General features: G+C 45.7%; 1 protein-coding gene and 1 non-coding gene across 4 annotated transcripts; one reads left to right on the forward strand and one right to left on the reverse strand.

Annotated features, from left to right (window-relative positions):
- The first annotated feature begins 502 nt into the window (after positions 1 to 502).
- TRNAM-CAU lies at positions 503 to 574 on the forward strand. The gene has a single exon. It is a non-coding gene; the product is annotated as a tRNA-Met (tRNA).
- Positions 575 to 881: 307 nt separating this feature from the next.
- On the reverse strand, positions 882 to 24516 carry LOC120864161 (cytochrome P450 4F3-like). Of its 3 annotated transcripts, none has more exons than XM_040241007.1 (13): positions 24407 to 24516; positions 23843 to 24072; positions 21899 to 22043; positions 19092 to 19145; positions 18871 to 18998; positions 16389 to 16510; positions 15695 to 15965; positions 6517 to 6583; positions 6204 to 6333; positions 3331 to 3464; positions 3171 to 3235; positions 2901 to 2983; positions 882 to 2514 (listed from the first exon to the last, which is right to left on the reverse strand). In XM_040241007.1, the coding sequence occupies exons 2-13, from the start codon at positions 24038 to 24040 to the stop codon at positions 2337 to 2339; spliced, it is 1575 nt and encodes a 524-aa protein (XP_040096941.1). In that variant the 5' UTR covers positions 24041 to 24072; positions 24407 to 24516; the 3' UTR covers positions 882 to 2336. The 3 variants fall into 3 exon arrangements, with proteins under 3 accessions (XP_040096941.1, XP_040096939.1, XP_040096940.1); XM_040241005.1 differs by lacking the exon at positions 21899 to 22043 and adding an exon at positions 20163 to 20307 and having other exon boundaries at positions 24407 to 24513; XM_040241006.1 differs by lacking the exon at positions 21899 to 22043 and adding an exon at positions 20163 to 20307 and having other exon boundaries at positions 24380 to 24513.
- Between the last annotated feature and the right edge of the window lie 3179 nt (positions 24517 to 27695).

Genomic DNA, 27695 nt, shown 5'->3' on the forward strand with positions numbered 1-27695 from the left:
GGCTAATTACTTTACAATATTGTATTGGTTTTGCCATACTTCAACATGAATCCACCACAGGTGTACACATGTTCCCCATCCTGAACCCCCCTCAAACTTCTGTTTTCAATTCTTTTGGATACATGCTCAGACATAGGATGGTATGATCACAGAGCAATTTTAGGCTTAATTTATTGAGAAAACACCAAGCTGTTTCCATAGTGGCTACACTCATATTCACAACAGCAGTATATTAGGGTTCCAATTACCCCTGCATCCTCACCTACACTTGTGATCTTCCATTTTTATGATTTTGTCATCCTAGTGGGTGTGAAGTGATATCACCTTGTGGCATTGACTTGCATTTCCCTAATGACTCATGATGTTCAGTATCTTTCCATGTGCTTTTAGCCAGTAAAATAAAAATTTTAAAGGGAGATTATATGTAAATGTACTTCATTCAGAAGTAAAGTCAAATTATTACTGTTAAGGATTATATAGAAATTTAAAGTTAAGAAGGCAGAGCAGAGTGGCGCAGCGGAAGCGTGCTGGGCCCATAACCCAGAGGTCGATGGATCGAAACCATCCTCTGCTAAAGATTTTGTAGACTCTTGAGTACATGTGGCCTCTGAGAAAGTGTATTTCATAGGCTTCTCTGGTGGCTCAGCCAGTGAAGAATCTGTCTGCAATGTGTGAGAGTCAGGTTCGATCCTTGGGTCAGGAAGATACCCTGGAGAAGGGAATAGCTACCCATTCCAGTACTCTTGCTAGGAAAATTTCATGGGCAGAGGAGCCTGGCAGGCTGCAGTTCATGGAGTCGCAAAGAGCTGGGTGTGACTGATAATTTCATTTTAAAATTTGGCAGTATAATTGAGAGAATATGAAGTGATTACTTTGGCATGTTTGGATTATAGATATGATTTTTATTTCTTACTTTTTCTTCACTGTGGTTTTTTCTATGACAAGGTATAATTTGGGGGAAAGGAAAAATATTAATAAATATTTACTTATTTATCTGCCTGTTCTGGGTCTTGGTCGCAGCATGCAGAATCTTTATTTACAGAGCAAACACTTAGTTGTGGCATGTGGAATATCATTCGTGGACCAGATATTGAACCTGGGCTACCTGCATTGCAAACTCTGAGTCTAAGCTACTGGAACACCAGGGCAGTTCCTCCCACTTTTCTGTTTTGTTTTTAAAGAAAAACATTTTAATAAGAACTCTGAAGGCAAACAGAAACATATGCAATTTTCAGCTTAGAATACATGAAATATTTACTAATTTCATGTTATAGGATTTGTTTCTTATTATTCAACCATTAAGTCTTCTGACCCCAGCTTGTAGAACCCCAAAAGGGTCTGATACTAAGACTATCCCAGGACCCCCTGCCACCTCAGTGGGGCTAGTCCTGGAGCAGCCACTGTCCCAGGTGCTGAAGGAAGTGGCCCCACTCCTGCCCTCTCCACCTTCTCTCACTATTGGGAACTCTCTTCACCTCCAGTTCCTAGAACGTCCTGATGAAAATGAAGTCCTGGGTCATGCCTCTCTGAGGGAAAAATTTTCTTTTTGGTCCTTAGCTTCAGGTCTGTTTCACAGCAGAGCAGCATGTAACTGTGTAACAGGTCTAACTATGTAGATTTTGAATTTGCTGAATCTTCTAATGGCAATTTTCTTCAACAGTAGGTTTCCACATGTCCCCAAACTTCAGTATAACTTTTATGACTTTAAAGCATTTTAAATGTGAGAAAGTGATGCAAAAACATCACAAAGTGTGGCAATGAATGCACATTCTGTAGGGCTGCTTACCAGATACTGAGTCAGTCAATTTGCACAAGCTTTTTATAACTCTCCACAACAGCGCAATAAGGTGGCTACTATTATGTAATAAAGGCACTGAGGCTTAGAGAGAGATTTCCCTCAACCCAGCCAAATAGGTAAAAATGGCAAAAGTTTGGAAGGAGGGAGTGGTGGATCCAGGGTCATTTGACCCTGCCTGCATCTAGCTCTCTGCTTCACCTTCCTTAAAAAGTCATCTTGTCCTAATGATCCAAGATGGAGCTCCAGCTATCATAAAAAAATTTGCCTCCATTCCCCTACCCTCTCCCCCACCCCACTTCCCCCGCCAGGTTCACAGCCACACCCATCCGCCTGGATCCGTCCAGGCCCCAGGGGCCCTCTCCTGGCTCTCAATGAGGCTTGGGACAGACGTGAGCTCCCGAATCAGGATCCCGTCCCCTTGCAGTGGAAGCACAAAGTCTTAACCACTGCACCACCAGCGAAGTCCCAGATTTATTCCTTGGAATCTACAGTGACGTGTCTACGGTCATGGCGGATCTCAGGCCAGAAGGTGGGTGTGTCATTGCTGCCCTGTGCTCAGCAGCTCCATCCGCAGCCAAAGTCCGCCCTCCGCGCGCAGGATCAGCTCTGGCTTCCGGCGAGGCTCCTCCTCATCTGGCAGGATGCGGAACCGCAGTAGCGTGAGCGCCAGGACCACCTTCATCTCGGTCATGGCGAATGTCTGCCCGATGCAGTTCCTGTGGGCAAGATCAGGGGCTCTGACTGCACCCGGAACCCTCATCTGGGCCCCATAGCAGCCGGCCCACAACTTACACGCACAGTGGTAGAGAAGCTAATCGTGCCAGGAACCCCCGCGTGGGCTTGCATATTCCCAGACCCTTGCCCACACTCCAGTCCGGAACTCAGACCAGAATGCAGGGAAACCAGCTCCTCAGCACACTATGGACCCCTCCCTGTGCCCCCGTCCATTCCCTAGGCCCTTGCCATTACGTCTGGGGGAGGGGAGGGAAACACGGTCTTAAATGTTCCCCCTTCCTGGCCCCTACAGTTAAGCCTGGAATCTTAGTCCCAGATCCCTGCCTCCCACTACTCCATCCTCACCTCAAATGCCCAATGCCCTCACCTGGGACCCGCTGAGAAGGGGATAAAAGCCAGAGGTGACCTCCCCTTGATGTTTTCTGGCTCGAAGCGCAAGGGGTCATAGACCTGGGGGCAAGACAAGACAGGGTTACTGGGTGGTATCGCCCAGAACGTCCATCCTTAGAGAGGCAGATGTGTGTATAATGGGAGGGAGGTGATGTCTGATTGGCCAATCAGAATTCTGTAGTTGCCCTTGGGTCCCCCAAAGGGAATGGACAGGGATGACAGAGGTATGGCATGGCGGAGGCATCACCTCAGGGTCTGGCCACACAGATGGGTTGTGGTGGGTCCCAAAAATGCTGATGAGGCAGATAACACCTGTGGGAGAGGAGGGACCAGTCAGAATTAGGTTCAACCTGCCTGATGGGCCCCCTTTCTGACCAGAAGCCTCATTCCATAGTCATTGTGAGCACCTTTGGGGATGACCCGGCCATCTGGAAGCATGATGTCCTGGGTACAGCGGCGAGAGATGACCGTGACTGGGGGGTGCAACCGCAGACTTTCCTTGATGCACATGGTCAGGAAGGGCAACTGAGCCAGATCGTCCCTAAGGAAACCCCAAGACAATTATCCAGGGAGCAAAAATAGACATGCCACCCTCCAGCACTCCTACTGCCCTATAAGATCCCTTCTGTCTATAACATAATCACAGATGGATCAAATAGTGCTAAACCCATTATGTTGTATACATTAAATATGTACGACTTTTTCTTTGTCCATCAAAGCTCGATAAGATGGTTCCTAAAAAGAAAGAAAAATCACAGAAGTACCAGACAAAATTTAGCCACATATTTTTAGAAGCTTTTCTAAGCAAAACATCAAAGAACCAACCAAAAAGAAACTTTACTAATTTGTTTAAAAGTGAAATATTCTTTATGGTAAGAGAGAAATCAAAAGGCAAACGAGAAAGAAATAAAAAGTCAGATTCAATGTTTACTCTTATTTATAACAGCACTAGGGATACTAGCTAATGAGCTTAGAAGGGGGAAAAAGAGAGAAATGCCATTTGAAACATGGGAGTAAATGTGTTATTTTTGGCAGATAGTGGTTTTATACTTAGAAAACGAGAATTCACTGGAAAAAGTGAAAGTGAGAGTCGCATCCGACTCTTTGTGATACAGTCCATGGAATTCTCCAGGCCAGAATACTGGAGTGGGTAGCCTTTCCCTTTTCCAGTGGATCTTCCCAACCCAGGGATCGAACCCAGGTCTCCCGCATTGTAGGGAGATTCTTTACCAGCTGAACCACAAGGGAAGCCCAAGAATACCCGAGTGGGTAGACTTTCCCTTCTCCAGCGAATCTTCCCAACCCAGGAATCAAACTGCGGTCACCTGCATTGCAGGCAGATTCTTTACCAACTGAGCTATTAGGGAAGCAACTCATTGGAAATCTTGTACAAATATTGAAGATAAGACCCAGTAAGGGGACTGAATTCTTTTTCTTTATCTCCTTAATTTTGTGTGGTGATTTAAATTCTCAATAGCTGATATAGTTAGCTAGTTCCAAATCAGAAAACCACAAAACACCACCCCATGCCTCAGTATCACTCATTTTCCTTCCTCACAGTTTGACTAGTGGTTATTTTTTTATGTATCCTTCCAGGAGTACTTTTTTGGATTAATAATTATGCAGTATCATGCTGTATACCATACACATTGCTCTGTATCTTTTCCATGTAACAGAAACTTTACTTGTTTACATTTCTCTCTTTTTCCCCCTTCTAAGCTCATTAGCTAGTATCCCTAGTGCTGTTATAAATAAGAGTAAACATTGAATCTGACTTTTTATTTCTTTCAAACTTTACTTGTACATCTCTTGGGACTTGTGTCCAAAATAAGGCCTTTCCTACTCTGGAGCTATAAAATAATTCCCCCTGGTTTCCTCTAGAGCCTTTAGGACTCCTTTATTTTATTATTTTCTGAAAAAAATATTTATTTGTTTGGTTTCAGCAGATCTTAGTTGCATCAGATCTTTGCTGTGTCAGGCGGGATCTTTCACTGGGCCCATGGACTCTGTTTAGCTGTGTGTGGGCTTAGTTGCTACTGTGCACATGGGAAAAGTTAGTTAGTTCCTTAGTTCCCTGACCAGGGATCAAACCTAAGTCTCCTGCATTTCAAGGTGAATTCTTAATCACTGGACCACTAGGGATGTCCCAAGGCTCTTTTATTTTTTATTTTAACTTTTTGATTAGTGTATAAGTATTTTCTTATAAGACATAAGACCATGTTGAATTAACCTTTTCCCATGTAGCTCTCCAGTTGTTACAAGAGTTTTTGTTATAAATTATCTTTCTTTGTTCTGTTGGTATAAGACCATATCTAGCACTTACTATGTTCACTGGGCAAGAAATTTATACACATAAATTATTAGTTTTTCTTTAGAAATAATATAATAGATGAAAGAAAAGATGGTGATGATATAAAATATCTGGAAGACATGTGAATATCTATATTCCAAGTGAACTTATAAATGTTTCTCAGTCCAGATAGACTATATGATTCACCATAGGAACCTAAGGTGGTACCTAAGGGTTTGTTTAGCAAAAGCTGCCTAGGATCTCTATTCAAAATTTTAGACTCTATTAAAAGCCTAAAGATTATATGAATATTTAAAAATGGATATCCATTCCACACTCTGGAATAGCATGTTAATATTATTAAGTAATCTGTTTTCCACAAGCCTATCATGTCAAACCCCAGCCTGGTCCATGCACACTAAGAGTGTCCTGACCTGGGACTATCTCTCACCAAGCTGGAAGATCCTGGAAGGCAAAGACTGGGACTGGTCCTTTCTGAGTCTCCAGTACACACAATGAGGTGGGGAGAATTGGAGATGGCATAGAACTGGGGAGAGGGAGGCAGTTTTGCAGTGTTTCCTAAATGGGGAATGGATGGAAGAAGATGCAGATATTCCTGGAAAGGAGTTGAATGACTTTAGTCCTCAGGTGTTCCTTTTAAATCCTGGACTAAATAATATGAGGAATTAGGATATTAGGAAATAGAATGAAGATTTTTGAAAACATGTGACTTCGGAGAGAAAAGTAAAGAAGTGGAGGGAAAGTTCATTTACTGAATAGGTGCTCACTGGTATCATCTGCCCTCACACATTGTTGCTAGTTAGTGCAGGACTTTCTGTCCCCCAAACCTGCAAACTTTTCCCAGACCCCGTTTCTGGGATCTTCTCACATTCCCACTAAGAAATAAAGACAAAATCCACAAGAATATTTTCACTCTCCCAAAGCCAGGAAGCAGGGGATCAGAAAAAGGCCACAAAGACTTGCACTCACCATTCAATCTCTTTAGGCTCACGGTCCTTCAGGAGTTCTTGCACCTCCTGCCGGCAGCGCTCCTGGTATTCTGGGTGTTTTGCAAGGTTGTACAGGACCCAGGAGAGGCCACTGGCTGTGGTGTCGTGGCCTGAGGAGCATTCAGAGAGGCTTGGATCTCTGGCCTACTTCAGCACTAGAGTGTGGACAACACCCTCACTTTAAGGCCCATGGGGGGATGGGGAGGGATGCTGTGATCCAGCGTCCACTTGCCAAGTTCCTGGGTTGGGGGAGAGACCTATCCCTCTGTGTAGTTCCACACTGGGACCCTCACCTTCAAACATGAAGGTGTCAGCTTCAGCTCGGATGTCTTCATCTGATAATCCCTTCCCATCTTCATCCTGGAGAGAAAGCAAGATTCCCAGATTCACACAAGTTCTGAGTGTCCCTGAGCCTAAACTGAGACAATCTCTGAAGCTCCATTATCCATCTAGAAACCCAAGCTCAACCTGAAGTCCTAGACCTCCTTTGCTCAGTACCACTAGATGCCCCACCCACAGACCTCCTCCTTGAACTCTTTGCCTGGCATCCATGGTAAAGGGAATCAATGATTCATAAATATTTTCATGTTTCTACATGATGTAACCTGGGTTACAGGATGACTGATGACAAGTTTACCTTAGAAGTAGAGATTAAAACCCATTCCTAATGCCTCCTGGAGATAAGGAGTGGGTTGTTCACCTGTAGAATATGCAGTCTTTGCCTTCTCAGTGAAGAGGTTCTTATTAAGCTCCAAAACAACTTCTTCTCATCTCTGCTGCTCTTGTCTATTCTTCTCTCCTCTCCACTATTTTCCCTTCCCCTCTACTCCCATCCCTTCCCTTCCCTCCTCTCTTTTTCCTTCTCCCTTCCCTCCTTGAACACAGGAAAGAAGGAGAAGTCCTGTGTATGTTCCAAATTTCAAAAACTGGAGGTAAAACCACTACAATATTGTAAAGTAATTAGCCTCCAATTAAAATAAATAAATTAGGGGGGGGGCAGGCCTAAGATGGTGGATGAATAGGACAGGGAGACCACTTTCTCCTCCACAAATTCATCAAAAGATCATTTGAATGCTGAGAAAATTCTACAAAACCACTTCTGAATGCTGGTGGAGGACACCAGGCACCCAGAAAAGCAGCCCATTCTCTTTGAAAGGAGGTAGGACACACACAAAAAAAGACAAAAAGAGAGACAAAAGAGTTAGGGATGGAGACCCATCCTGGAGTGGGAGTCATGAAGGAGGAGAAGTTTCCAAACACCAGGGAATCCTCTCACTGGCGGGTCTGGGGGGAGTTTTGGAATCTCAGAGGGCAACATAACCAGGAGGAAAAAAGAAAAAACAACCCACAGAATACACACCTAACCACAACTCCCAGTGGAGAAGTAGCCCAGATGCTTGTGCCTGCCAGCAGCGAGGGGGGCTGAACAGGAAGGCGCGGGTTGCATGCTTAGAGTAAGGACTGGGCCTGAATGCCCTGAGGACAATCTGAGGGAGCTACCATGAGATAATAAACCAAACTGTGGGTTAACCAGAGAGAGAGAAAAAAAAAGAGAGAGAGAAATTTCCCGTGAAAAGCTCTAACCTAAGGCACAGCCTGGTCCACTCACAGAACAAAGGATTGAGCGAATACCAAAGGAGAGCTAGCTGGTTGCAGAGCGGCCCCTCCCCCAGTTGCTAACAAAGTCTTCCTGGGATCCTGGACAGTTGACATCTGCCAGGAGGGTCACAGCCTGAGATCAGCTCTGCAGAGGAGACATATGGTACACCTGAGATGGTGTTCTCGCTGCGCACCCAGGAAACTGAGCGGCTAAGACTGGGGAGGTGATGAGACACACCACACACCTGAGACAGTGCACTCGCCAAGCATCCGGTCACCTGAGCTGCTCGGACCTGGCAAAGACACAAAATGCAGGCCCAACCAAGTCTGTGCCTTGAGTACCTGAGAACCTGAACGTGAGCAGCTTAGACCTGGGAAGTGCACACAGCCTAGGGCCTTCTTTGGACAGTTCTGCTGCAGAACAACCTGGAGCCTGTGCAGTGTAGACCAGGAAAGCACATGTGCCATGAGTGGGGGCAAACCCAGTGTGGCTCAGACACTGCGAGCACTCCCCACACATGCCAGTGATATTTGCTTGCAGTGTTCCTCTCTTCCCACAGCACAACTGAACAAGCAAGCCTACATAAGTGAACACCTTCGCCTCCTTGTATTAGGGCGGAAATTAGACACTGAAGAGACTTGCAAACAGAGGAAGCCAAAAGAAACAAAGAAGAGGGAATCGTTTGGAAGTGACAGGTGCAACAGATTAAAACCCTGTATTTATCATCGACTATATTGGAAGGGGCCTATAGACCTTGAGAAGAAGTATAAGCTGGAACAAGGAACTATCTGAAACTGAACTGACCCTATACTGCCCTCAACAGCTCCAGAGAAATTCCTAGATATTTTTTATTATTATCATTTAAAAATGTTTTTTTATTTTTAAGTTCTTTATTAGTCCTTTAATTTTCATTTTTATAACCTACTATTACCTTGCAAAAAACACTCTATTTTTAAAGCAAATTTCATATATATATTTTATAATTTTTGTGATTTTTTTAATATTGTATTTTTGAGAGTCTAACTTCTACTCTAGATTTTTAACCTTTGCTTTTTGGTATTTGTTATCAATTTTGTACCTTTAAAAATCTAATCTTCAGTACCCATTTTTACTTAGAAGTGTGATTACTGGCTTGATTGCTCTCTCCCCTTTTGACTCTCCTTTCTCTCCCCCAGGTCACCTCTATCTCCTCCCTCCCTCTTCTCTTCTCTATCTGAATCTGTGAATCTCTTTGGGTGTTCTGGGCTGTGGAAAACACTTAGGGCACGATTACTGGCTATATTTGTCTCTCTCCTTTTGACTCCCCCTCTTCTTCTGGTCACCTCCATCTCCTTCTTCCCTCTTCTCTTCTCTATGTAGCTGTGAACCCTGGGAGGGTTGCAGCCAGAAATCAGCTCCCCAGAAGAGACACACGGCACACCTGAAAAGGTGTGCCAGTTGTACACCCAGAAAACCGAGTGGCAGGGATGGGGCAGGCGATAAGTTGCAGCGACCGTGCTTGCCAAGCACCTGGTCATCTGAGCTTCTTGGACCTGGGAACAGCACAAAACTCAGGCCCAAACGAATCTGCACCTTTCTGTAGTACCTCAGTACCTGAACCTGAGAGGCTTAGACCTGGGAAGTGCATACAACCCAGGGCCAACCTCAGACAGTTTCTGGCAGAGCAATCCAGAGCCTAAGCAGTGTAGACAGGGAAAGCACACACGCCGTGAGTGGGGGCAAACCCAGTGTGGCCAAGACACTGTGAGCACACGACAGTGTTATTTGTTTGCAGTATTCCTCCCTCCCCACAGCACGACTGAACAAGGGAACCTAAAAAAGTGTCCACCACCGCCCCCTTGTGCCAGGGTGGAAATTAGACACTGACGAGACAAGCAAACAGAAGAAGCTAAATCAAACAGAGGGAACCGCATTGGAAGTGACAGGTGCAATAGATTAAAACCCTGTAGTTAGCACCAACTACATAGGGAGGGCCCTATAGATCTTGAGAAGTATAAGCTGGATCAAGGAACTATCTGAAAATGAGCCAGCCCCACACTGTCCACAACATCATAGAAAGTCCTAGATATATTTTTACTACTATCATTCTTTAAATTAATTTTTTTATTTTAAAGTCCTCTATTACTCCTTTAATTTTTATTTTTATAACCTACTACTAATTTTCAAAAAAAGAGACCCTATCTTTTAAAGCAAACTTCATATATATATATATATTATAATTTTTGTGACTTTGTTTTTTTCTTTAATATTGTATTTTTGAGAATCTAACCTCTACTCTAGATTTTTAATCTTTGCTTATTGGTATTTGTTATCAATTGTGTACCTTTAAGAACCCAATTTTCAGTACCCATTTTTTTGGGAGTGAGATTACTGGTTTGATTGTTCACTCCCACTCTGGACTCTCCTTTTCTCCACCAGGTCTCCTCTATCTCCTCCCTCCCTCTTCTCTTCTGTACTCAACTTTGAATCTCTTTGTGTGTTCTGGACTGTGGAGAACACTTAGGGAACTGATTGCTGGCTGGATCTGTCTCTCTACTTTGATTCCCCCCTTTATCCTGCTGGCCACTTCTGTCTCCTTCCTCCCTTTTCTCTTCTATGTGTACCTCTGTGAACATCTCTGAGCAGTCCAGACTGTGGAGAGCACATAGGGAACTGATTACTGGCTAGCTTGCTGTCGCTCTATTTGATTTCCCCTCTTCTCCTCCTGGTCACCTCTATCTCCCTTCTCCCTCTACTCTTCTCCATGTAACTCTGTAAACCTCTCTGGGTGTCCCTCACTGTGGAGAAGCTTTTCATCTTTAACTTAGATGTTTTATTATTGGTGCTGTGTAGATGGAGAAGTCTTGAGGCTACTGTAAGAATAAGACTGAAAACAAGAGGCAGGAGGCTTATGTCCAAATCCTGAGAACACCAGAGAACTCCTGACTCCAGGGAACATTAATCGGTAGGACCTCATGAAAGGCCTCCATACCTACACTGAAACCAAGCACCACCCAAGGGCCAACAAGTTCCAGAGCAAGACATACCATGCAAATTCTCCAGCAACACAGGAACATAGCCCTGAGCTTCAATATACAGGCAGCTCAAAGTTACTCCAAAACCATTGACATCTCATAACTCATTACTGGACACTTCATTGCACTCCAGAGAGAAGAAATCCAGCTCCACCCACCAGAACACCGACACAAGCTTCCCTAACCAGGAAACCATGACAAGCCACCCGTCCAACCCCACCCAGAGTGAGGAAACTCCACAATAAAGAGGGACCAACAAATGCCAGAATACAGAAAGGCCACCCCAAACACAGCAATATAAACAAGACGAAGAGGCAGAGAAATGCCCAGCAGGTAAAGGAACAAGATAAATGCCCACCGAACCAAACAAAAGAGGAAGAGATAGGGAATATACCTGATAAAGAATTCCGAATAATGATAGTGAAAATGATCCAATATCTTGAAAACAAAATAGAGTTACACATAAATAGCCTGGAGAAAAGGATTGAGAAGATGTAAGAAAGGTTTAACAAGGATCTAGAAGATATAAAAAGGAGTCAATATATAATGAAAAATGCAATAAAAGAGATAAAAAACACTCTGGAGGGAACCAACAGTTGAATAACAGAGGCAGAAGATAGGATAAGTGAGGTAGAAGATAGAATGGTGGAAATAAATGAAACAGAGAGGAAAAAAGAAATACGAATTTAAAGAAATGAGGACAATCTCAGAGACCTCTGGGACAATGTTAAATGCCCCAACATTCAAATCATAGGAGTCCTAGAAGAAGAAGACAAAAAGAAAGACCATGAGAAAATACTTGAGATAATAGTTGAAAACTTCCCTAAAATGGAGAAGGAAATCATCACCCAAGTCCAAGAAACGCAGAGAGTCCCAAACAGGATAAACCCAAGGCAAAACACCCCAAGACACATATTAATCAAATTAACAAAGATCAAACACAAAGAACAATTATTTAAAGCAGCAAGGGAAAAGCAAAAAATAACACACAAGGGAATTCCCAAAAGGATAATAGCTAGCTGACCTTTCAATAGAAACTCTTCAGGCAAGGAGGGAATGGTAGGAAATACTTAAAGTGATGAAAGAAAATAACCTACAGCCCAGACTACTGTACCCAGGAAGGATCTATTCAAATATGAAGGAGAAATCAAAAGCTTTACAGACAAGCAAAAACTGAGAGAATTCAGCACCACCAAACCAGCTCTCCAACAAATGCTTAAGGATCTTCTCTAGACAGGAAACACAGAAAGGGTGTGTAGACTAGAACCCAAACAATAAAGTAAATGGTAACAGGATCATACTTATCAATAATTACCTTAAATGTAGATGGGTTAAATGCCCCAACCAAAAGACAAAGATTGGCTGAATGGATACAAAAACAAGACCCCTATATATGTTGTCTACAAGAGACCCACATCGAAACAAGGGACACAAACAGACTGAAAGTGAAAGGCTGGAAAAAGATATTCCATGCAAATAGAGACCAAAAGAAAGCAGGAGTAGCAATACTCATATCAGATAAAATAGACTTTAAAACAAAGGCTGTGACAAGAGTCAAAGAAAGACACTACATAATGATCAAAGGATCAATCCAAGAAGAAGATATAACAATTATAAATATATATGCACCCAACATAGGAGCACTGCAATATGTAAGACAAATGCTAAAAAGTATGAAAGGGGAAATTAACAATAACACAGTATTAGTGAGAGACTTTAATACCCCATGCACACCTATGGATAGATCAACTAAACAGAAAATTAACAAGGAAACACAAACTTTAAATGATACAATAGACCAGTTAGACCTAATTGATATCTATAGGACATTTCACCCCCAAACAATGAATTTCACCTTTTTGTCAAGTTTACACGGAACCTTCTCCAGGATAGATCACATCCTGAGCTATAAATCTAGCCTTGGTGAATTAAGCATCTTTTCTGACCACAATGCGGTAAGATTAGATGTCAATTACAGGAGAAAAACTATTAAAAATTCCAACATATGGAGGCTGAACAACACCCTGCTAAATAACCAACAAATCCAGAACAAATCAAAAAGGAAATCAGAATATGCACAGAAATGAATGAATGAAAACACAACAACCCCAAACCTGTGAGACACTGTAAAAACAGTGCTAAGGGGAAGGTTCATAGCAATACAGGCATACCTCAAGAAAAAAGAAAAAAGTCAAATAAATAACCTAACTCTACACCTAAAGCAACTAGAAAAGGAAGAAGTGAAGAACCCCAGGGTTAGTAGAAGGAAAGAAATCTTAACAATCAGGGCAGAAATAAATGCAAAAGAAACAAAAGAGACCATAGCAAAAATCAACAAAGCAAAAGCTGGTTCCTTGAGAAGATAAATAAAATTGACAAACCATTAGCCAGACTCATCAAGACACAAAAGGAGAAAAATCAAATCAATAAATTAGAAATGAAAATGGAGAGATCACAACAGACAACACAGAAATGCAAAGGATCATGAGAGACCACTATCAGCAACTATATGCCAATAAAATGGACAACTTGGAAGAAATGGACAAATTATTAGAAAAGTATATCTTTCAAAACTGAACCAGGAAGAAATAGAAAATCTTAACAGACCCAGCAGAAGGATGGAAATTTAAACTGTAATCAGAAATCTTCCAGCAAACAAAAGCTCAGGACCAGATGGCTTCACAGCTGAATTCTACAAAAAATTTAGAGGAGAGCTAACACCTATCCTCCTCAAACTCTTCCAGAAAATTACAGAGGAAGGTAAACTTCCAAACACATTCTATGAGGCCACCATCACCCTAATACCAAAACCGGAAAAAGATGCCACAAAAAAAGAAAACTACAGGTCAATATCACTGATGAACATACATGCAAAAATCTTTAACCAAATTCTAGCAAACAAAATCTAACAACACATTAAAAAGATCATACATCATGACCAAGTTGGCTTTATTCCAGGTGTGCAAGTTCAGTTCAGTCGCTCAGTCGTGCCCGACTCTTTGCGACCCCATGAATCGCAGCACGCCAGCCCTCCCTGTCCATCACCATCTCCTGGAGTTCACTCAGACTCACGTCCATCGAGTCCGTGATGCCATCCAGCCACCTCATCCTCAGTCGTCCCCTTCTCCTCCTGCTCCCAATCCCTCCCAGCATCAGAGTCTTTTCCAATGAGTCAACTCTTTGCATGAGGTGGCCAAAGTACTGGAGCTTCAGCTTTAGCATCATTCCTTCCAAAGAAATCCCAGGGTTGATCTCCTTCAGAGTGGACTGGTTGGATCTCCTTGCAGTCCGAGGGACTCTCAAGAGTCTTCTCCAACACCACAGTTCAAAAGCATCAATTCTTCAGTGCTCAGCCTTCTTCACAGTCCAACTCTCACATCCATACATGACCACAGGAAAAAACATAGCCTTGACTAGACGGACCTTAGTCGGCAAAGTAATGTCTCTGCTTTTGAATATACTATCTAGGTTGGTCATAACTTTTCTTCCAAGGAGTAAGCATCTTTTAATTGCCATATGACCCAGCAATCCCACTGCTGGGCATACACGCTGAAAAATCCAGAAGTGAAAGTGACATGTGTACTCCAATGTTCATTGCAGCACTGTTTACAATAGCTAGGAAATGGAAACAACCTAGATGTCCACCGGCAGATGAATGGATAAGAAAGCTGTGGTACATATACACAATGGAGTATTACTCAGCTATTAAAAAGAATACATTTGAATCAGTTCTAATGAGGTGGATGAAACTGGAGCCTGTTACACAGAGTGAAGTAAGTCAGAAAGAAAAACACCAATACAGTATATTAATGCATATTTATGGAATTTAGAAAGATGATGATGATGACCCTATATACGAGACAGCAAAAGAGACTCAGATGTGAAGAACAGACTTTTGGACTCTATAGGAGAATGTAAGGGTGGGATGATTTGAGAGAATAGCATTGAAACATATACATCACCATATGTGAAATAGATTGCCAGTCCAGGTTCAACGCATGAGACTGGATGCTCAAGGCTGATGCACTGGGATGACCCAGAGGGATGGGATGGGGTGGGAGGTGGGAGGGGGATTCAGGATGAGGAACACATGTACACCCATGGCTGATTCATGTCAATGTATGGCAAAAACCACTACAATATTGTAAAGTAATTAGCCTCCAATTAAAATAAATAAATTAATAAAAAAGAAGGTATTTGTTCTGTAATGTCAAGTATGGCTACATGGGCAGATAAAGGAATCATGGAGATCTCAGGGGAATTTGGGAATGGGGGAGCAGAGATACCATTCTACTCTGGTTATTGTTACTGCTATAAGTAATAAATGGATTCTTATGATCCAGTATTTTGTATGTATACATGGATATATACAGTTTATTTCTGTAGTAGACTAACTTACTAATTGAGAAGGAGAGTAAAATCTCAGGCCTTCACAGTTTCAGACTTAGCAGTCCCTTGCAGGCTGCACCCCACATGTGTGTGTGTGTTAGTTGCTCAGTCCTGTCTGACTCTTTGCAACCCCATGGACTGAAGCCCACCAGGCTCTTCTGTCCATGGAATTCTCTAGGCAAAAATACTGGAGTGGGATGCCATTTCCTACTCCAGGGGATCTTCCTGACCTAGGGATCAAACTTGGGCCTCCTGCACTGGAGGTGGATTCTTGACTGTGTGAGCCACTAGGGAAGCCCTGTACATTCCACATAGTCATCTCTAAAACTTACCCCTAACCCAGCCCTTCCTTCAACAAGAATCTCACATGGCTCCCCAGCACCCTCTGCATCCAGTTCAATTTCTTTGATTAAATCAAGTTCCTAACGCCTATACTGCTTCTTGAATTCAGATCCCAGAGGAGCCCACCTTGGTCAGCAGGAGTACATCAATAAAGTCCAAAGTCTTGGTCTTCTCCTTGGCCTTGATGAAGTCACCAATATCTTCCTTGGGGAGGGTGCAGCGCCGCTCCTGGATGACAGCACCTGTGAAGTCGTGCACCAGGCGGCAGGCCCTGCGGAAGCGCCACCCATCAGGGGTGAGGTAGTACAGGAAGTCCATGTGCAGGAAGATCTGCTGATATCGTTTTGACACAAGGGCACTGAGCTCCAAGATGGCAGCAATATAGTCACTGGGCTTCCTACAGGATGAGAGCATAAAAATGCAACAATTTAAAATATCTGATGTCTGAAATAAACTTTGAACAGAACCCTCTTCTCAAACACCTTCCATGGCTCTCTGGAAAGCCCAGGAGAAAGTTCTTATCCTCTTTGGTTTCAGAATGTTCTTAAGATATAAAGATACCCATGCCTCCATCCTTATCTCCAAGATGTCTCCTCACTATTGCACTTACTGTGCTCATCCTAGCCTCCTGGCCTTTATCAAACAGTTCTACTCACCTAAAAGGATGGCTTCTTCTCTTTCCCCTTCTTGTTCTTTGATGTCCAGATCTGACCTACCTCCTCCAAGAAGACCTTTCTGATTGTTCTGGTCAACCCTCCCTCACCCATCTACTCCCGTGGATCTGTGGCTCATGTTCCCCAGGCCCTTGGGTGAGACTCACTCCTGGCAATTGCTGTCGTAACTGAAGACGCATTTCTGCAGACTGTCCAGGGTCATGAGGCTGATATGTTCAAACATGTCCAGATGGGTGTGGCCCTCTGTGATCAGACGCTGCCACCTAGCCTGGACAGAGAAGGGGACACAGCTGAGGCTGAGAACTGCCTCCCTGGTGCCCCTTCGTAACCCCAGATACCAAGATGCACTCCCTGGAGTCTGTCTCCCGGTCCGAGGCACCCACCCCCAAGGAGGACCAGGCTCATGTAGGAGTGAAAACTATTACTATTAGGACATGAAGTCTCCATTACTGGGAGTCAGAAGATCTGGGTTTTGTAATCCTGATTCTACCCACTATACTTTATGTGCATGAGTGTGTGCTCAGTTACTCAGTCATGTCCGACGCTGTGTCTGATGCTTTGGACTGTGGTCCCCCAGTCTCCTCTGTCCTTGGGATTTTTCAGGCAGGAATAGTATAGTGGGTTGCCATTTTCTCCGCTAGGGGATGTTCCCAACCCAGGGATCAAACCCACATCTCCTGAGTCTCCACTGCAGGCAGATTCTTTACCTGTTGAGCTCATACTTTGTCCAACATTGGTCAACTTTTCATAAAGTTAAGTGCTAACAAATGTTAGTTTTCATCATTTTCATTGTTATAAGTTGATTAGGAAAATGATCCCTATGTTAATAAAGATAGTCCTCTATGGGCCCTGAGTACTTCTGCACTTTTTTTTTTTTTTTTTGGTTTTGCCAAAAATTTCTAAGACCCCTATGTTCTTTACCTGGGCCATTTCTCAGAGTTGTGTTTGTAGCAAACAACCTGCTTCTAACTGCTATAAATGCCACAGAGTTCCTAAAACTAATATTCCCTCCCCTGTGATATAACATACTATATGAGTAGACATCCATAGAAGCCCACCTGTGTTATTTGTATGAGATTTGGTGACTTGGAAGAAGAATGCAAACCAACAAGAAGCATATGCTGTTTGCTGTGCCAAGAGTAATAAACTGTCCTTTGTCTGTGACTTAAGAGTCTCATGTATTCTGGCAGAATCCAAGAAACAGTGACAAGCTCCCTTATCGGCTTGCAAGTATGAAAAAAATCACAGGCACTTCACAAAAGCCTAAGCTCCAGTTCTTTACTTTCCCATGTATATATCAAAACCCTTTGCAATGTAATTTTCAGTAACTCTACTTGGAGGTGGAGCCTCTTTCACCATCCTTTGATTCTGAGCTGGCCTTGGACTTTCTTTGGTCAACAGACTGCGGTGAAAATGATGAGGTGATCATTCCAAACCTAGACCCCAAGGGGCACTGCAGCTTCCTCTCAGTCTTTTCATACCCTGCCTCTACCATGTGGACCAGCCTGAGATGCCTTTTGAAGGGAGAGAATCACATGAAAGCAGGTCTAGTTACCCTACCCGAGGTCATGCTAGATCAGCTTACAGCCAACCAAGCTTCAAACCTGTGAGGGGACTGACCCCAGACCAGCAATACTTCCTATCTGTATGTTCAGGCTGCCCAAGACAGCTGTCCCCTTGTTCTCTGTACATCCTATGCTTGACCAGTCCCTGCTTCACCTACACCTTATTCACATTTCCTCTTACTCATGGAGCCTAATCAGTAAATGCTGACATACTTGCTCTCAGCCACAGATACACATGATGGGATATCACTCCTGGACTTTGCTTCAGACACGTAAGATCCCTTTATCCATTAAACCACTGATGTATGTCTGTCTTATTGACTCCAGCTCTTTCTTCAGTCTTGAGTCTTGCAGTGCTGCAGGGTACAGTCTAACACAACCAGACCCTCAGCTGATCACTGGTACATGCGTGGCCCCATCCACATCCAGAGAAACCACCCAACTGATTCACAGTCTTGCTGTAAGTACTAAACCCTTATTGTTTTCAAGTGATTCATTACTCAGAAATAACTACTCCCTGATACTTATATTCATTATTATCATCAAATATGTCTCAAGATTCTAAGGCCTTCTGTGAAGGTAAAACAGAAGCTAACACCTTCTGAGCATCTACTATGTGCTAGGGACGTGGCTCCATTATGATATCTTGAAAATGAAAGTCATTCAGTTATGTACGACTCTTTGTGACCCCATGGATTGTAGCCTGCGAGGCTCCCCTGTACATGGAATTCTCCAGGCAAGAACACTGGAGAATGGCAACACTTGGTTGCCATTTCCTTCTCCAAGGGATCTTCCTGACCCAGGGGTTGAACCCAGGTCTCCTGCATTGCAGGCAGATTCTTTACCATCTGAGCCACCAGGGAAGCTCAGCTTGCAGGATATCTTGACCACCCTGCAAAGCAGGGATCATATTACACTCTTTATATAGCCAAGGACACTGAGGCCGAGAAAAGAAGAACAATGGACTCGAGCCAATCAGAAGAAGGAGAAATCCAGACAAGACGTCTCTGAGTCCCCATTGTCCCCAAGACTCCAGCTGGGACCCTGGGTTCAAGAGACTCACGTGCATGATGTCTGTGCTCTTGGTGAAAATCTTCATATAAGGCTTCAGGATGTTGAAGTGGAAGGCAGGTGTCAGCAGGCGACGGTGGCTGCTCCACTTGTCACCAGCACTCAGCAGGAGCCCATCCCCTAGAAGAGATAATCACGGGGAATGAGCAAAGAAAGAACCTTCCCCTGGGTCTCCAAGGTCATCCCCAACCCCCTTTGTGAACAGTTACTCACCCAGCCAAGGCTTCAGAAAGTTGTAGAAGACCACATTCTTGGGTGCGATGGCAGCTGATATGAATGAGGACCATCAGGGACCAAAGAGAGGGGGAGGGGAGGGTCTTTTGGTGGGGAGTGGAGGCTCCCAGTCAGGAATCTGCATTCCCCCTCCAAGCCCAACATAGCAGAACAGGACTAAGAGCACAGGAAGCTGGGAGGGGAGAGGAAACCAGACCAGGCTGCAGCACAGAACAGAGCAAAGGCAGAGCCCATAGACACAATGTGCTTAGACACACCCCAACCTGACACATGACTGGACATTGCATCTTCTACCTCCCAAGCGTAGTCCATCACTTTACAAAGCACCTTCGCAGGGACCTAGGACACCACATCTGCCCCAGCTCTGATCCCTTCTGAGACATCTGACATGGTCCCATGTCTTAACAAGTCTTAACAAGGCCACACCATGAATGACACAACATGACATGACAGAATGCTTTGCCATGGGCCTGAAGACAGTCTAACATGACCTCAGTGTGCCCCAGGTGGACTCCAGACAGGACTTGAATACACTGATGACACAGACCTGAACCAGGAAACACTCAAACATATCCTAAGCATCAGACAAGATTCACATAAGGTCTCCGGCATTTCTCAGAGTGATCCTGGAGTTCCAGACCTCAGACAAACATCCAGAAGTGACCAACTGGAGAACCAGGCAATCTCTAACAGCATCTCAGACAAGAACCAGAGAGGCTCCAAGATGCCTCAAATGTCCTTGGCCACAGATGAGCTCTAGACATGACTGAGAACATCTCTGAACTCAGATTTAAACATATACCAGGTATCACTAGGTATAACATACACTAACTGTAACCAGAATCCATGTAGAAACATACATCTGATCAGACGTGGCCATTCGGCAGACATTGCACAGACATGACTGGAGAGCGTGCAGCTGGGATTCTGCAGTGGGAGACAGTGGCATCTTTGCCATGCCCCCCTCTGCCTGCATCCTGGTCACTTGTACAACTAGAGGCAACACAGAGACCATGGCAATGGGCAAGCTATGGCCAGGGAGGCATCTACCTGGAGCAAAGAGCACAGGCTTGATGCAGGTGGGGTGGAAGATGCGGATGATCGCATGCCAGGGCCCCACCCACCAGCAGCACGCATCTCCATAGGTGCTGGCCAGGCCCTGTGTGTACAGGAGACCTTCCTCTGAGCTCTGAATCTGGAGAGGAACAAATAGGACCTAATTCACACTCTTCTAGGCTGCCAGAGGGAAGGAACTGCAGGGCAGTGATCCAGAGCTGGGACAATGAATCAACCTCCAGCAGCTGCTCCTCTGTCCTCAGCCTCCTGCCATCCTCTGTCCCCTTATCCTTCATATGTGATAATTGGGGTCCCTTGAGTTTAGGGATAGGAAGGGTCTTTCCCTGTCTGGATCCCAAACACCGTGTTCCCCTGACTTCTCTTCCATCACGATATTCCTGATAAGGACACTGAGGCTCTGAACGATGGAGTCTGTTGCCCACATTCTCTCAGACAATAAACTTGAGACATGTGCCAACATCTGTCTGAACCCAGGGTCTGTGTTCTTAACCATCAAATCACTCTGAGCCTCAAAACAACAGCTTAGAGGACTCTTAAACCACCTCCAAGACTGGGTACTCAGAGTTTCAGGGACACAGGAATGGGTCCTATGACACAGGCTAGGGAAATTAAAGGAAATCCTGTGTCTTTTCCTGAAAATGTTGTCAGTGAGCTCACTTTTCCATGGGGGTTGAGCTTGTTGGATTCAGTTTTAGCAAGATGATAGGAAAGCCACTACAGAGGAACAGAGAACTAAACAATGAAAACAGATTTCTTATGACATTATATAGACATGGAGAGCTCTGGGTCTGAAGATACCCCTCCTTGGATTTCATATAGTCACTTGATTCCTTTTCTTTCCATACATCATACAGCATGGCATTTCTACCACTAACAGCTGAAGGAGACTTCAGCAGCCAGAGAGAGCCAGGACCCTTCTCGTGTTCACTCTGCATTCTTGGGTCTGAACCCAGGTTTCTGTTACACGCTGCCTGTTCCCCTGCTTGCCTGGTCATCTGTCTGTGAATGGGAAGGGCAGGGAACAAGGGAAGAGAGCCAGGTTGGGGTGGAGCCTCCCCAGGGAGATTCCTGGCAACTGGAGAAGGAGGGCACTGATAGAAGTGGACCAGCTCCAAGATAGGGGAAAAGAAAGTGACCCACCCATTAGAGAGGTGGATGTCGTGGGAATAGCAACTTATACGTACACCAGCCATAAGCCGTCATTGCTCAGCACCTGGGGATAGGTGGGGACTGAGAGCAGGTCTGGCAGGGGACCTGGGATGTTATGGATGCCCATACATCACTCCATACTCTGTTTTAAAAACTTTCTGCTTGTTGTTCCAGACCCAGTTCCAATTCCTCCTCCAGGAAGCCTTCCAGCATCCCCCAGAAGAGAACCTTGCTTCTTCTCTGGGTTTGCAGAGCTCATTTCCCTCTGGCCAATCCCTGACCACACCAGGTCACAAATCTCTCTGCCTGAATCTGAATCTTCAAATCTTCATGTCCTGTCTTATACTCAGGACACCAGGGTGGGGTGTAAATGGCAGTGAGAGGAAGGAGGAGGCTGCGAGATGGCAGTGATCAATACATGAAGGAAAGAGGAAGATGGCAGAGAGAGGAGGGGAAGGGGGTTGGGTTCCTGTGGGGGCCACACGGAAGCTTGGCAGGGGTGGGGCTGGAAGCCCTGAGGTGTGTCATGGCATCCACCACCACCAGCTCTGCCTGGGTACCTGAGGCATTGGCAAAAGTCCGGATCAAGTCAGGGTGGCAGAAAATGACCAGGGGGGTGATGGGGCCCATCCACATCAAGTAACCCTGAGGGTAGTTGGTCACCAGCTGAGTTACTTTGCTCAAGCCCTGCTCCGTGGGGGGAACCTGTAAGCAAGGTAAGGGCCATCACTTCACAGAAGGAGAGTCTACTGAGGAGGACAGAGTGTGGGATCCTATACAGATGGAGGGAATCTCTGCTTCCTCCTTCCTTCTGGGGGAAGGAGGGACCTGGAGGCTGTCCAAGTCCCAAGGGTCTATCCCAGGGCACAGGGAGAAGACAGGCTCTCTGCCCACAGGGAGGCAGATCTTGGCTTGAGAAGACACATTTTTCTTGTCCTGGGAGACAAGAAAGGAGATCCTCAGTGGGCAGCTTTGTGGGAAGCAGGGTGACTGGGCTTTGGTCCAACACCCTCCCATGTTTTTCCTGCTCCACCTGGCTTCTGATTTCTTGCATGGCAAGGGTTCTGCAGACCTCTGACCTTATAGCCCTGGCCATCCCCCAGGGACAGAAGTGAACTCTGCCTATTAACCAAAGGAGGAACATGGTCTTTCACTGCTCAGGCTCGGTGCAGAGTGCATCCTGTCTGTTTCTCTGTGAGTTATGGGCAGGCCCTTCAATTGTGCCATTTTCAAAAGAAGAAACTGATGCCATATCTCCTTAAAGGGAAAGAAGTGCAGGTTGCCTCCTAGTGAAGCACCCTTTCCCTCACGATGCTCCATTCAAACCTGACAAATACCCTCAGGTACTCTAGGCAGGTGACACAAAACACATTCACCTTTGTGACTTTCTCCCCTCTCCCAAGGCCCTAAGGTGAGGATTCAAAGCACTAGATGAGACTAGCCCAGAGAGGCAGCGTGGCTCAGCTGAAGTCACACAGAAGAGAGACTGAACCGGTCCCCACGGCCCAGCCCTTGGAGGCAGAGAAGGCAGAACTGGAGAAGTTTGTAACATTCCTGCTGCTTCCAGGGCTCACTGAGACCATTTGAAGATCTGGAACCTCAGCAAATCTTCGCAGTGAGCTTTGGACACCCTCCACTGTGAACTTTGCCTTGATGAAAAGCAATTGCAATAAGTCTTCCCCCAAGTTGTAGTTCTCATCCCAGGCATGAAAGGAAAAGTTGTCTGGGAGATTGGGGGAGCTGAATATAATCCCTTTGACCTTGACTGAGGGAGATGATGGCAAGTTGATCACCTCAGTCATCAAGCATTTATTTTGAGCACTTACATTGCTCCAGTCCTGGACTGGGCACCGTAATGTCTGCTCCCCCAAACTATCATCAAATTCGGAAGTGGTTACTAAATAATTGGATGATTACCCATTTCATTAATCATGAGTGGGGTCAAGTCATAAGTATCAGTCTGGGGCACAAGCTAGGAAGGTGTGGAGGTGGGGTAGGTTTAAGAAGGCTTCTGAAAGAGGAAGTGAGTAGCTGGCTTTATCTAGATTGGGCAACAGGCCCATTGGGACATCTTCGGGGGAGGGATGAGAGTTAAATTAGAGGAAGGGGTCCTGGAAAGGGGAGGAGGTGGGCAGCTGTGCTCCTGTAGGTGGGAATGGGGAGGTGGTAGTTATTTCCCTTAGGAAAGCTGTGGCTGAGAAAAAGACACAAGTATATGGGCCCTGTGCAGAGCAGACGCTGGATGGTGAATCTTATCAGGTGCATAATGTGTGGAAGTCAGGCAGGGAATGGACCCCAAAGCAGGCTAGGACTGGAAGGACAGGATGTGGAGAATGTCTCGATGGCAGAGTAGAGGAATGAATGAGTGAGGGAAGAGGGGGTTCCTTGGCTTCCCTGTCTTCTCTGCTGTCCTAGACCCCAGCTCAAACCTGAGCCCCATTTCTGACCTCCCAGGAAGTCCATCTACCTTGACTTCCCAGACTCAATCTGCTGCCCACACTCACCAGGCCCAGGTGACCCAAGAACCAGTTACGTTTTGGGGGCTGCGGGAAACATCGGAGGCGGCGAGAGTTGTTGTAGGAGGTGTAGGTCCAGGCCAGGACACGGGCCAGGAGCCAGGAGGCCCCTACCACCACCAGCAGCAGCCACGGGGAGGCTACCACTGGCCCGAATCCCAGCCAGGACAGGCTCAGCTCCAGCATCTGTGGTCAGATGGGGTGCAGGGTGGTGAGTCCTGAGGGTGAAGGAAGAGACAGTGATGGTGAGCTGTGAGGCAGAGACAGAAAGAGGGAAAGGAACAAGGGAGTGAGGGGCAGGAATAGGGAGGGCTGGGGATGGGCAAGAAGGACTCAGAGACAGACAGACAGGGACTGGGAGAGGGGAGGGAGAAACAGAAATTTAGAGGAAGAGGGAGAGACAGAGACAGACAGACAGACAGACAGACACACACACACACACACACACACACACTGGTATCCACTCATCTCCTAGGTCATCTCATTCCCTGGAGCCACCCTGCCTTGGGCATCTGCCTTCCCTACCTTGGGCCAGAACCCTCAGCTTCTTACCTTCTGTGTGGGCTGGCTTGTGGCACACAACTTCTTCTACCCTCCTCCTGGGATGGCTGGGTCTGACCCCAGATCTAGAGGAAGCTGCCAGGGGCCGGGCTAAATCAGCCAATCCCCACAGCTTCCTTACTTCCTCCCCATCTGGCAGCTGTCTGGATACAGGGCAGGGGGAGGGGGAGCTGCCTGTGAATCAGCTCAGGATCTGCCCTCCTGTGTGGACACTGGCTCCTCTGGACTCAGTACCTCCCACGTGAGCAAGTTGTGGTGCAGACAAAGGTGACTCTGGGCCTCCAGGTTCACAGCCACCCCTGCACTTCCAAGGCCAGTGTGTGGCAGGCAAAAGCATGCACAGGAGGGCAGGGCAAAGCTCTCTGCAGCTCCTCTCCACACATGGGCCAGGAAACCTTCACACACCATTTCCAGGCCTGGAATCAGGAAGCTCAGAACTGTTAAAATTCTGGGTCACACACAGCCTGGCAGGAGTTCAGGTTGTGTCTCCAAGCAGCCCGGGGTCTGGGGTGAGACGTGACTGCTGCAGAACAGGAATAGAGAAACCTACTTGACTGGGGATTACCTGCATCAGACTCAGAAGATAAAGGGCCCATTTGGAAGAGGGCGCCTGGAGGCTGTGAGGGGCTTAGAGAGAACAGGGTCCACATGGGGGAGGGCAGAGCTGGGAGTGTTCTACCCTGCCCTTGCTCTGACTGTGGGCTATATGCACCCTCTGTGGGCTCAGTCTTCCCATCTGGGAAATGGGATGTTGGATAAGACCCTGAGGGGGGACCGAGAAGGGTTCTACAGGAAGATGGTAAGGATCAAGAGCACCCAAAAAGATGGAATGAAGGAAAAGGGCTAGCTACTACTACTTGTGCTATGTTGTGGAGCCCTGTGCAAGGTCACAGGACAAAAAGCTCTGCAAATGACCAAGTCCCATAGAAACTGCTGCCATGAACCTCTGGATCTAAACTGGCCTGTTTCCTGACACCATGTTAGGTAAAATACCCACCCTATAACAACCCACTCCAGCATTCTTGCCTGAGAAATCCATGGACAAGAGAAACCTGGCGGGCTTCATTCCATGGGGTTACAAAGAGTCAGATGCAACTGAATACACACATAGCATCCTAACCGATCACCTAATACCACCATTGCAGCAGGAATTTTCTCTGTCTTCAGTTCAATTCAGTTCAGTTCAGTCACTCAGTCGTGTCCGACTCTTTGCGACCCCATGAATCGCAGCACGCCAGGCCTCCCTGTCCATCACCATCTCCCGGAGTTCACTCAGACTCACGTCCATCGAGTCAGTGATGCCATCCAGCCACCTCATCCTCTGTCGTCCCCTTCTCCTCCTGCCCCCAATCCCTCCCAGCATCAGAGTTTTTGCCAATGAGTCAACTCTTCTCATGAGGTGGCCAAAGTACTGGAGTTTCAGTTTTAGCATCATTCCTTCCAAAGAAATCCCAGGGTTGATCTCCTTCAGAGTGGACTGGTTGGATCTCCTTGCAGCCCAAGGGACTCTCAAGAGTCTTCTCCAACACCACAGTTCAAAAGCATCAATTCTTCAGCGCTCAGCCTTCTTCACAGTCCAACTCTCACATCCATACATGACTACTGGAAAAACCATAGCCTTGACTAGACAGACCTTAGTCGGCAAAGTAATGTCTCTGCTTTTGAATATGCTATCTAGGTTGGTCATAACTTTTCTTCCAAGGAGTAAGCGTCTTTTAATTTCATGGCTGCAGTCACCATCTGTAGTCTTGAGGCTATAAAATTTGGCTACTAGCCTGTGAAAGTGTTCAGCTCTCCCTTGAGCCTGCCTGCTGTTCTAGAAACATCTCCTACTCTAATAAAATATTCTCTTATTCTGCCTCATGTCTGGAAATTCTTTTCCAACCCATACATAGACCATGACATGTGCCAGTAGCCCACATATAGTAAGCCTACTCTGTGCAGACAACTGTATGTAAAGATTGCCTACTGTGTGCTGGGTACCTCAAAAAGCATGCCTACAGGGGTCAGAAATTCTACATAAAGCATGCCTACTGTGTGTCAGATACTCTACGTAAAGCGCATCTACTGTGCCATGTACTCTGTATAAATCTTGTCTAATGTATGCCAGGTGTTGTACACAAAGCATACCTGCTGTGAGTTTGGTCATCTTTGTAAAGCACATCCACTGTGTGCAGGTTGCTCTATGTAAATATGCCTACTCTGCGCCACATGCCTGACATAAAGCATACCTGCTGTGTGTCAACTGCTCTAAATAAAATAAACCTATTCTGTGCAAAGTACTTACATAAAGCATATTGACTATGTGGCCTTCCCAGGTGGGCCTAGTGGTAAAGAACTCACCTGCCAATGCAGGAGACTTACGATACATGAGTTCAGTCCCTGGATCAGGAAGATTCCCTGGAGGAGGGCATGGCAACCCACTCCAGTATTCTTGCCCGGAGAATCCTAAGGACCCGGGAGCCTGGCGGGCTATGGTCCAAAGGGTCGCAAAGAGTCAGACACGACTGAAGTGACTTAGCACAGACACATGCATATTGACTATATGCTAGGTAATCTACAAAAAGTGTACTTACTATATGCTGGGTTATTGTTTAGTTTCTAAGTCATGTTCGACTCTTTTGCAACCCCATGGACTGTAGCCCACCAGGGATTTCAGTCCGTGGGATTTCTCAGGCAAGAATACTGGAATGGGTTACCATTTCCTTCTCCAGGGAATCTTCCTGACCCAAGGATCGAACCAACATCTCCTGCGTTGGTAGGTAGATTCTTTACCACTGAGTCACCTGGGAAGCTCACTACACACTGGGTACTCTAAACAAATCCTATCTATCATATCCAGTGTATTCTACATAAAGTATGCCTGTTGAACGCCTGACATAATACACAAAGAACATCTGTGTGCTGGGTCCTCTAAAAGAATCATACCTACTATGTGCCAGGTACTGTATATAAAATATTCGTGCTATGAGTCAGGTGCTCTACACGAAGTTCACCTGCTGTGTGCCAGAAGTTCTGTCAGCAAGATACTACATCATCCTTCCCTCAGTGCTCTGGGCTAGCACCCTGGGATCAGGCAGAGACCCAAGTGATGACAAGTGGGGAGATACTCATGGACAGAAGAGCAAACTGAGGTTCAAAGAGGACAAGCCTCTAGCCTACGTTGCAGAACTGGAAGGAACCCATGTCTGTCATATCACCAGGCCTGTCTTTCCCCTCTGCCATGCTGCTCCACCCTCATTCACAAGGGACAATGCCCTGTTAATCCAGGGATACTTAT

The sequence above is a fragment of the Oryx dammah genome, unplaced genomic scaffold (genome assembly GCF_014754425.2).
Source record: "Oryx dammah isolate SB20612 unplaced genomic scaffold, SCBI_Odam_1.1 HiC_scaffold_5, whole genome shotgun sequence".
In the NCBI taxonomy this organism is placed as follows: domain Eukaryota; kingdom Metazoa; phylum Chordata; class Mammalia; order Artiodactyla; family Bovidae; genus Oryx; species Oryx dammah.

Bases quoted from the DNA above. Each gene is read 5' to 3' on its own strand.
- LOC120864161 (XM_040241007.1), bottom strand. From the start codon at position 24,040: ATGCTGGAGCTGAGCCTGTCCTGGCTGGGATTCGGGCCAGTGGTAGCC. The intron at 18,999-19,091 runs GTGAGTAACTGT...TATCTCTTCTAG, and splicing joins CTTTCTGAAGCCTTGGCTGG to GGGATGGGCTCCTGCTGAGT. The intron at 3,465-6,203 runs GTGAGTGCAAGT...GGGTTTCCTTAG, and splicing joins GAGCCTAAAGAGATTGAATG to GGACGATCTGGCTCAGTTGC.